This window comes from Aplysia californica, unplaced genomic scaffold (assembly GCF_000002075.1).
Source record: "Aplysia californica isolate F4 #8 unplaced genomic scaffold, AplCal3.0 scaffold01609, whole genome shotgun sequence".
Taxonomy (NCBI): Eukaryota; Metazoa; Mollusca; class Gastropoda; order Aplysiida; family Aplysiidae; genus Aplysia; species Aplysia californica.
In genome coordinates, this window is record NW_004798879.1 from 1 (window position 1) to 11,271 (window position 11,271).

Here is an 11,271-nt window from a genome sequence, read left to right on the forward strand (position 1 = left end):
CATTCACAGCAGTTTTGAGATAAAGAGGGTTTGCTTTTATCAGGGTAACCATTTAAAAAAGGCGTCCTTCCGAAATTTGAATTCTGATTTATTAAAAAACTAGTAACAGTGTCACTTTAATTCTTTCACACAAGTAGGGTAACTGACTTGGCTTTCGATTTCGCAAATACAAAATTTAGCTCCAAAAATGAAAACCATTTTAAAAAAGGCGTCCTTCCGAAATTTAAATTCTGATTTATTTTTAAAAAAACTAGATCTAGTAACAGTTTCACTTTAATTCCTTCACACAAGTAGGGTAACTGATTTGGCTTTCGAAATAAACAGAGGCGTTTTGTCAGCTTACGGCAGAATAGCGAGACTGCTGTTTTGGCCTTCATTTTTTTTTTTTTTTGGTTGCTTTGTTTGTTTGTTCGTTTTAAAAAAAATGAAGATCGGAGAGAGGCGCCCATGACAGTTCGTGATCTACTAGGTGTATTATTATAAGTCTATGGAAAAATAATGAAATGCGGGGTACTTGTATTATGTATTGCATAGGGCATAGGGGCAAGAGCTCTTTTCCCTTCCTTTGCCTCTTACTCTTAGTTGCATCATGACAAAGTAACTGACGTCTTTCCAAGACTTCTCTCGTCACTTCATGCCCTCTTGCATTAATACTTGCGGCGATAATTTCTGAGAGGGGGGAGGAATTATCTTTTGAAAAAAACACATGCAGTCTGGATAAAGAGAAGCATAATTTATTATCTTTATCGACTTGGTGGCGGCAATCTAGTGGTGGGGAGAAACGAGATAATAAAGATAGCAAAGTGAGAGAGAAGGAGAGGGAAAAAGAGGGGGTGGGAGAGAGAGAGAGAGAGAGAGAGAGAGAGAGAGAGAGAGAGAGAGAGAGAGAGAGACAGAGAGACAGACAGACAGACAGACAGACAGACAGACAGACAGAGAGAGAGAGAGAGAGAGGGTAGAGACGTGGGGGAGAGAGAGACAGAGACAGAAGAGAGAAAAAGAGACAGACAGAAAGACAGGCAGACAGAGGCAGACAGACATAGAGAGAGACAGACAGAGGGGGTGGGGTGGGGGCAGAGAAAGAGAGAGGGAGGGGGCATACAGAGAGATAAAGAGAGAGAAAACGAAAGAGAGTAAAAAGTAAACAAAAGAAGGCGCGACAAAAATCAGGAGGTGCGTCACTTTCTTGACGTGAGGCCGGACTTCAACACAAACTGACAACTTCAGACAATGTTCTTTTCACACAGTGCAGACGCACTTTACTTTTATCCGCCGCTTATACCCTTTTGTGTTTCGCGGGAAGAAAGAGACGTCTCACTGTCTCCAGCCAGAGAGCTTGGGTCAGGGGCATGCTGTGGGTGGTTAATGTCTAATGCAGACGCACTGGAGACCAAAAAACTGCCAGTCCGAACTTTTGGTACATTATCAGGGCCCTTGGAACACTACAGCAGCAACCCCACTGTGACCCCAGATCTGTAAACTAGGTCAAGTCAGTTCAGAAAAGGGGATGCTGTCAGGTTTTACTTGCGTTACTTACGAAAGACCTGCTTCCTAATCTTACGGTCTTCTTTCTCTTGATATTTCATATTTGGTATGTATGGAAATTAAATTCTACTTTCATTAAAACTAAAATGTTTTCTCTCTCCTTTCTCTCTCTCTCTCTCTCTCTCACACACACACACACACACACACACACACAAATAAAATCGACATAGCAAGACCGAGGGGCGAAGGCTGACTTGTTTAACAGGGTAATCAAAGTGAAACGGGACCAGATTTATGGCCTGGAGATATCACACAAGAATCTTACTCGAGGAGACGACTCCCGAGTTGTGAATGAAAACAAATCCGGAATTCATATTGTATGTTCAACCGCCAAAATTATCGGAAATTAGTATCTCATTATATATCAATTCCAACTAAAATTAAATTTAACTTTTCAAGTGAATACACAAACACAAAGCAAAGATATCAGTACTAGATCTATATGTCATAGATCTACCAGGGAGTCTAACTCTTGGTAAAACATGACAATTATCATTTTTTAAATTCACAATTAGCTGTTTTTGTCTAGCCTTTCGCGGCCAGGAGCTGGTGTCATAATCGAGGTCACGATCTCATTATAGGGCGATAAAAAGTCGAGGAAAGTAAACAAGCACTCGCAGCAGTCAAGAGATTATTAAGAGTTAGTTCCCCTCACATTTGTGAGGTAGACTCGACCAGTGTAATAGTTAGCATACACAATCAGTGCTTGTGACTGCTTATAACTGTGGTCCGAAAGGGGTGAACAGGGTATACGCGGCAATGAAACAGTTTTGACTGCTAGGCACATGTTCCCTTCAAGTCATCGGTAGACTCTTCCAGCCTCACTTTAAGCTTACTTAATCAAAGCTTGTGACTGCTTATGGAGTGGCCCGAGAGGGGTGAGCAGGCTATTTCTGCGGCAGTGAAATCGTTTTGAATGTTAGGCATACTGTTCATTATTGATTATGAACGTCTCTTTACATAAAATTTTTTAGGTTTGACTGCGACAATGTTTCAAAATTAGGAAGGGAAGCAGTGATTATTTGATTATATAGACGCTTCGCCACTGGCAAGACCAAAGGGAATATACCAAAATACAAATTACAGTGCTTAAGTTTAGTTTAAGTAAAAGTATCGCGGCACTTGCAACACAATAAGATCATATTAGTGTCGAAGATTAGTGGTGTTCCGAGAGAGTAACAAACACAAAAAAGGAGGGGAGATAAAGACGATAGATGTTTGATAGGAAAGAAGAAGCAAACCACACCAGAGCACCCGCCAACCACCAAATTTTAGTAAGTTTTACAGCACTTGCAACACAATTTTTACAAGGAATAACAATAATATACAAAGAAAAGTAGGAGGGATAAGGAAGTTAGAAGTTTGACAGAAAATAAGGAGCAAACTACATAAGGTTAAAAGTTAGAGCACCCGCCTGAGGTTGAGACAGAAACAACTTCTTCCCCTTCTATTGCTTGTTTGCTTGTTTAAAGAGAAGCACATCGACACAATATAGAGGTCATTTACTGATTAAGGGCCAGGAAAAAGTAAGATAAACGGACAGAAATAACAGTTTAGTTTAGTTAGAGTTTTACGGCGCTCGCAACTGCATAAATTTATATGAGCGTGCACAGAAATAACAGAAAGAAAGCAAAGAGTAACCTACTAGAGACACCCTCCAACCGCCCACATCCTTCTTTTTAATTTAATTCATTTATCTACTCATGTGATGATAGAAAATCCTGAGACATAAAGACATCTGTAAACATAGTACACAAGCATTTTATTCAATTCAAACGAAAGTAGTAGGCCTACTTGGGGTACAAACAACATGCTAATCAAAATCCAGAATACAAACATAACTAAATCAGCATCATTATGTCCGTTTCATTCAACCAGACTCACAGCAGAAGACTTACTCCTATTGCTTTTTTCAGTATTCTATATTTCATTTTAAGCATCGATCTAAGATCTTTTAATTGCAAAGAATAGGTACAGTACAGGAATGCACAGATTCAGAATACTTTATGGGGAAAGTAATCTCATCCAAACCCTTTCCTACTTATATTCTGCATCAGCAACAGCCATCCTCCAATTGTTTACAGTATTCTGCACATGATGATTTGGAATAAAAGTAATTTCTGACTGCAGAGTGTGGAGGGCAGCTCTAACATACTTTCAACAGTAGAAATGAAAAGGGGTTCTCATGGTTAAGAGGTATGTTATGGTGTTCACCTCTCATTCAATAAATAGGTCCCGGGTTCCAATCCTGACAGCGAAGGGAAAATGTTCTTCTCTAAAAAAATGTTCTCCTTTCACCTCCTTTCCTGGTCTCTTATCATGTTTTATCGTCTGCTTTCATCTCCACTTTCTGCCCCCCCCCCCTTTCAAACAGCTTCATGTCCAGCATCCATTTTCACTGCCTGCCAGTTTCAGCTGGGTTGAAAACTGCTGCTACACTCTTTAGTGGCAAGTTTTGCCCGCATTAAACACTAGATCTTTTTTTTTTTTTTTTTCACCGTTTTTGGCTGAGTTGAGCACAAAAGGATTAAGCTAACCAAGATTGTGAGCAACATAAAATTGAATTTTGTTCATTCAGTAGATGTACATAAAAAATGCAACACTTTTAATCAAAAGTCACACAACAGACAACATTACTTTTGCTCTCGTTTGTTTGAGTTTGAGTAAAGAGAAGAACAACAACATAATAACCCGTCCGTTAGCGGTGGGGGGGGGGGGGGGGGGGGGGGGAAGCAAGAAATACAGACAGAAACAACAGAGGGAAAAAACAGAAGTAGGACACACAAGTGGCATCCTCCATCCACCTGCCCTTTTTGCTCTGTCTGTCTAATATTCAAATATGAACTTACATAATTGTACCCTTCAGCAGAGAGACAAATTTTACCAAAAACAAATATATCAGCTAAACACAGAAACTAGCTGGTGCCTCAACGAACACAGCATATAAGTATGTAGTCATCATGGTGAAATCAGACTCTTCTCCAATGATGACATCAAAGAAATCAACATTTTTCTAACATTTGGGCAGTTTTTATTGATTTTTCTTTTCTTTTTTTTCTTTCTTTTTGGCTCATAGGCTAAACACCTTTAAGGGCTGGTGGGGCACCTGAGGTCTATTTTAGCTATTACAAGGCCCGCATTTTCTGTGGGACATTGTGTGCTATTAGGGATTTGAAATCTATAGTTCAAATATTATATTTTGAATTGGTTGCTATGGAAACGGCGGCCATATTGGATTTTGTATACCTTTTTCAATCCCATTTTATTCCCATATATTTATTAACTGATTCACTTCTTATTTGGCATGCCAACAGTAATTATATAGCTCTTAAATATGGCTTGTCAGATTTTTGATATATGCTTTAGTTTTTATTCTGTGACACTTACAATTGGATTGTTGCAAAAAAAGTATTTAAAAAAAAGAAGGAAAATTCATGCTTTGTAAGCCCATAAATCAAAAACTACTCCATTAATCAAAAATTCAACTGGTCAAAATTTAGAACAAGGTGTTGTTGGCATCCTGTGAAAGTAACATTGAAATTGAACAAGAAACAGGGCAGAAAAATGGGATAATGTGTGAAAAAATAGAATTGTGAGAAAACAGCCGATAAAGGTAAGAACCGACTGGAAATAATGTGCTTTCGCAGAAACACTTGGACAAAAAAGACAGCTTTAGGGTGTAGCAAGGCTTACATATATATATTGGATATTGTTCAGGAAATGTCCAGGTACTATATGTAATAACACCAATTTGCATAATTTGGCCCCACAACAAGTTTTCTAGGTGCCCCACCAGCCCTTAATGCAAAACTTGTGATCAAAAGCACCAAAAAATGTAAATCTGCAGCGTCCACAGACACTCAAGCCTTGGAAGTCACCAAATTCGGGTGGTCTTTTTCTCACTAATTTAGACCTCTGACATCATGCGATCCCCACCTCCCTCATACGCAAATATTTCTACTTAACTTCTTTTCAAGATTGAAGGATTCTGTTTTTTCGTCAACAGAAAGACAAACGAATATGCTTTTATAATGATACCAATAACTCCACAAGCCCAAAAACTGACAAGAGCCCGAAAATAACCTTGTCGTGACACAAGCGGTTTTGTTTTTGGTTTCAAGGGCACTTTGCATAAAAGAATAAAATGATCACAGGACATATTCTGTGCGGTTGTCTAAAACAAAACATACAATTTACTCATACATAACTACACTCTTCAAGAAACAAACATACGCTCTGCAACTACAAACAACGCATTTCTATATATAGATCAAATCAACATGAAAAGATAAAAATGCAGTTAAAAACATCGTCATCTTTATGAAATGGTCTCAGCTTTAAAAGCAATCCTTCCTTGCTAAAAGAAAGAACAGAATAAAATGTGTCATCACATGTAAAAATGTTGACGTGATTTTTTAAATTTAAAACAACAGAAAAAGTGTTAAAAAGTCTTATGGTTGTTAGTCTATTTCACAGTAATTTCTGAGATGTCAGGAAAATTGGCATTGCTTTCATCAGCCAATTCCAGGAACAATTCCCAAGAAAACCACTTCCCAGAACAATTGAAGGAACAATTCCCCAAATCACTTTCCAAAATAATTTCCACACCACTTCCCACAACAATTCCCCGGCACCCTCACTTCCCAAAACAACTCAAAGAACAATTCATTGAATAATTTCCACACCACTTCCCAGAACAATTCATTGAATAATTTCCACACCACTTCCCAGAACAATTTCCATGAAACACCACGGTGAGCCATCTCAGTAGCCACCTCTGCCAAATCCTCCACCAGAATTCCCCTGGTACCCACTACCCCATCCTCCTCCATACCCACCACCACCACCAGCAGCTCCAGAACCTCCACTACCAAATCCACCCCTTCCAACACCACCACCGAATCCACCTCCCCTTCCCCTGAATCCACCACCACCACCACTACCTCTCCATAGCCCCCGTCCATGCGCATCATCTTAGGGGGAGGCCGGCTCCGCATAGACTGGAAGTCTCCGCTGAAAACGAGGGGGGAAAAAAAAGTTATAAATATCATCTCACATAGAAGTAACAAAGTATAAAGATGATATTCGATTATAAAAGAGAGACTAAGAAACTGAAAGAGAAGAAGAAAAAAAACACAGAAAGGAGAGACAAAACCAGTACAATGAAATGAACCCATCCTGTGTGACCCCCTCCCTGCCTACCAGCCCGAAAGATGGAGAAACATGAAGAAATACAAAGAATGAAAGATGAGGAATGTGATGAAAACCTAGATAACAAAGAGAGAGAGAAGAAGAAAAGGAAAAAAATGAGAGATGGGCAAAAGAACAAACAGGAAATACAAGAGACACGAGTGACAATAGTGGAAAAAAAAATAGGAGGGGGAGGAGACATGGAGACGGGGAGGGGAGGAGAGAGGGAATGGGGGAAGGCAGGAGGGAGGGGAGAGAGAGAGAAAAAGAGAGAGAGAGAGAGACAGAGAGAGAGAGAGAGACAGAGAGACAGAGAGGGAGAGAGAGAGAGAGAAAGAGAGAGAGAGAGAGAGAGAGAGAGAGAGAGAGAGAGAGAGAGAGAGAGAAAACAAAAAAAAGATACACAGAGAGAATGAACCAAAGAAAATATTTTTTAACAACCAAAAAAAAGAGAAAGACAAACACAAAAAGCACCAAATCACTGGGACAACTAACAAACTAACCCGTCCTGCGAGACGCCGTGCCGACCAGCCATTGGTCGCGACAAGGTCCTGACCACTGCCATGACAGACTCCTCCTGGGGGCCGGGTGTGGCCACCTGCTCCGGCTCTTTGGTGGCCCGCACGATCAGCGCCTCCAGGGCCGGCCGTAGGGCCACGATCTTGGCCGCCTGGAGCGGGTTGGTGGTCAGGTTGATCCTGAAGGAGGGGGGGACAGGGGGGAGAGACGAGGAGGAGGAATTGCAGTGAGAATTTTAACAAAAGAAGAAAAGTAAAAGTAGAAATTGAGAGAATGAATTTTAACCCCCCCCTCCCCACAAAAAAAAAGAGAAAAAAGAGGAAAGGAGGAGGAATTGCAGTGAGAATTTTAACAGAAGAAGGAAAAGGAGGGGTACGAACTTGCAGTAAGAATTTAAACAAAAAACGAAAAAGGAGAAGTAGGAACTTAAGAATTTTAACAAAATGAGGAAAGTGGTAGTTGGGAGTTGCAGTAAGAATTTTAACAAGAGAAGGAAAGGAGGGGGAGGAACTGAGGTGAGAATTTTCACAAGACGAGGAAAGTAGGAGTAAAAATTGAGAGTAGGAATTTTAGAAAAAGGAGGAAAGGAGGAGTAGAAACTTACTAACCGCATGGTGTCTCACTCGATTAGGAATGTGCATGAGAATTAAGTTCTAGTTTAAGTTACAGTTATGCAGCATTTGTTTAAATGCAGCATTTGCAACACAAAAACGTCACACAGTGACAAAAAATTCGAGATTTTGCTGGAAAGTAACATACGAAGAAAAGAAGGAGAGACAAGAGCCTATTTGAGAAAAAAGTAGCAAATCACAAAAGAGCACCAACAAACCCTTCACATGAACTTTGAAAAAAAGAAAAAAAATCAAAATCAAACCAACAACAAAAACAATCAAAGCACTCTTGAAAAAAAAACACCAAAAAAAACCACCTGTCAACCATTCACATGTGTGCGGGACAAAAAAAACCCCACCCTCCCAAAAAACAAACAAACTAATAACAACAACAAAAATTAAAACACTCTTGGAAAGGGGGAAAAAAAAAAAGCGACAAAATAACCCCTAAAAAAAACCCAACCCCAACTCACCACTTGTCCAGGACTACCCGTTCGCCCTGCAGATTGACAGAGCTGGCTCCGAACAGCAGAAGCTGCACCGGCGACACGTTGGTCATCTGTTTACACGACACGGCTCGGGTTCGAATCTGAAAGGTGGGTGGGTGAGAAAAAGAGTTAGTTTTAGTATTAGTAAGAGTTTTAGTTTTAGTTTTAGTAGAGGTTTTACACCGCTTGCAACTGCATAAGGTCATGTGAGCGCCAGAAGATGAGAGGTGTTACAAGAGAGTAATAAATATAAAATAGAAAAATTTGATAGGGAAGAAGAAGCAAACCACACCAGAGCACCCGCCAACCATCCACAGTAAGAGTTTAACAGCACTTGAAACACAAACAGGTCATCATCATCATCTGGTGCCTTGCCGACTGGCGTGGGCGACCATGGACCTCCACTTTACTCTGTCTTGCGTTGCAGCAATGGTGTCTGTCGTTCTTGCTGCTCCCAGCCATGTTGTCAACCTGTCCAGTATCTTTTCCCTCAGTCTGCCTCTTCCTCTCTTTCCATACAACTTGCCTGTTGTTACAATATTCTCCAATGCTTCTTAAATAGGTCATAAGAGTGCCAAAGATGAGAGTTGTTACTCGAGCATAACATAAGAAAAAGAAAAAGAGTAGACATACGCACAACAGATGTTTCCTAGGTAAGAAGAAGTAGACCATACCAGAGAACTCATCAACCAACTGGATCAACGTGTGTAATAGCTTAATTTTTTGTGAAGCGGAGCTGCCAAAAGAGTGACTTGTTGGAACTCTACTATTTCAAGATATTGGGCCCAATTTTCTTCAAGCAGTGTTTGTAACTTAAAGACAACTTGAATTTTTCCAATTTGAGCCAATCTTTACATGACCATGACTTTGGAACCAAAGCAGCTTGATAAAAATTGTGTTTTCACCCTCTTACACTGCCGTCTTGGGAAAAAAGGACGAATATCGCGACATACCCATTTTCCAGGAGGGCCAAAAAATCAAATTTATTCGTCTCACTTTTAAAAAGTTGATTTTTTATTATATTTTTAACTTGATCTTTTTGCAGGAGGAAGGATGGTGCAATTATGCACTAGTAGTTAAAATTTTGTTCGGAAATATCAACAAAATTTTGTGTGAGAAGACAAAAGTCATTCTTTCATAACAGATTGATGAAGTTTTAATTAGCTTTTTATGGGAAAAGGACGAATAGCGATATTCGTCTTTCTTTCACCCGACGTTGTCAAATAGTAACGTCCTGGATTTTTCGTTTCTGTGATATTTGAGGTTCGTCTGGTTTTATGTGAGTGTTTTAGGGCTTCCAGACTGTTATTTAATTGCGCTTTGCCGGTGGAGCCAAAGATCCGGGGTTCAAATTTTGGTGGGTGTGCACAAGCAGTGGTGCTGGTCGTCTTACTGCGTGCAACACACTTGACACTGCGGGGATCAACGCCGGATATGCCAGGATTTGAGCCTTTTGGTATTTCATCATAAGACCTGTGGCATTGTAACGTAGGCATGAATTGGCGAAGAAGGAAGAATATCAGTATATTTGTCGCTTTTCGTAAACTGAGGACGAACCTCTCGGTATTCGTCCTTTTTTCACAGTAGGACCAGAGATTCGTCTTTCTTTCATACAATATAAAATAAATTAAAAAGAAAAAATTATTACGATACTTCCAATGCCAAAATAAAGTATTCGAACATCTCTAAATGTAGTGGCCACTGGTTCAAAAGATGCAGTTTTTCATATGCTTTCATGTGGTATCAATATCTCTATTTGACCCAATTTCCGATATTCGTACTTTTTTCCTAAGACGGCAGTATTGGGCTTGAACGGAGATACTCCATAAAAATCCTCCCCCTGAAAAAAGAGGAATTGAACTCATGTCTTTTGAATGCGATGGCAAAGCATCTAACCTCTACACCACAGATGTTATGGGTTTAACTCCCTTACCAACACTTTCAGGTTATCTGAAAGGCAGGATCTCAGAGTTTAACCTCCCGTCTCTAGTCCACAGGACCAACCCAAATGGGTTTAAAGCCTTAAAAACTCCACAAAAACCAAGCCAAGTTCAAGAACACCCAAGCTGGGATTCAAACCAGGGCCATCCACCCTCAAGTCCAGCATGATCCAACAGAACTAATAGGGCATCTATGTGTACGACACTATTAAACTGTATGCTTCCGCGGAAGCCGAGAATGTTTCTGAGTTTTCTCAAAGGGTCTGCTGGGGTAATAAGAGTTGTAAAGTGCATGGAGCATGCTCTAGACTCTAGAGCATGGATATGAGCTATATAAATGCGCTTTAGTTTTAGTAAGGTTTTACGGCAGTCGCAACCGAATAAGGTCATACGAGCGCCAAGGGGTGGATGTCAACAGAGAAGTCCTTACGGGAATCAGGAATAATCTGCTCACCTCTCAAACCTCAATTCCACAAAATCTGCTTCGACTAACAAGGCACCCCGGAAATAGCAGTTCACAAGAGAGTGACAAACACACAAAAGAAGTAGAGGAAAATGATGACAGAAAGGATGAGGAAAGAAAAAGTAGCATGGCATTGATAAATCAGTCCATTTACTATTCTACTGTGCATAAGAACATGTTCATGTTAATAATGGAGATGACAACTTCTTGACATAACACGACAACTTCACTTAGTAGCACAGCCCTGGTGGGGTGTGGTACATAACATAACAAACTCACCTTCTCGCCAAAGATGAAGAACGGGTGAGGGAAGTTGATGGCGAAGTTGCTACAGTTGACGGAGGACTTGTGCACCAGGGCGGCCTTGGACTCCTGCGTGAGGACCTTGCGCTTCTCCTTGTGGTAGCACACGTTGGGGTACAGGCCCAGGGTCAGCAGTGTGATGGCCTGACCAACAAACAGAGATCACAGTGACAATAATATCAACAAAAACTAATAATAATAATAAAAATGAT

At 40.4% G+C, this 11,271-nt stretch overlaps 1 protein-coding gene across 1 annotated transcript in view; it reads right to left on the minus strand.

Annotated features, from left to right (window-relative positions):
* Window positions 1-6,490: 6,490 nt before the first annotated feature.
* LOC101848799 (ATP-dependent RNA helicase A) overlaps window positions 6,491-11,271 on the minus strand; it is a gene marked incomplete at its 3' end in the record, with an annotated part of 30,513 nt that continues 25,732 nt past the window's right edge. Inside the window, 4 exon segments of the mRNA XM_013090871.2 lie at window positions 6,491-6,558; window positions 7,239-7,433; window positions 8,339-8,454; window positions 11,036-11,203. Coding sequence (XP_012946325.2) covers window positions 6,491-6,558; window positions 7,239-7,433; window positions 8,339-8,454; window positions 11,036-11,203 — 547 coding nt within the window.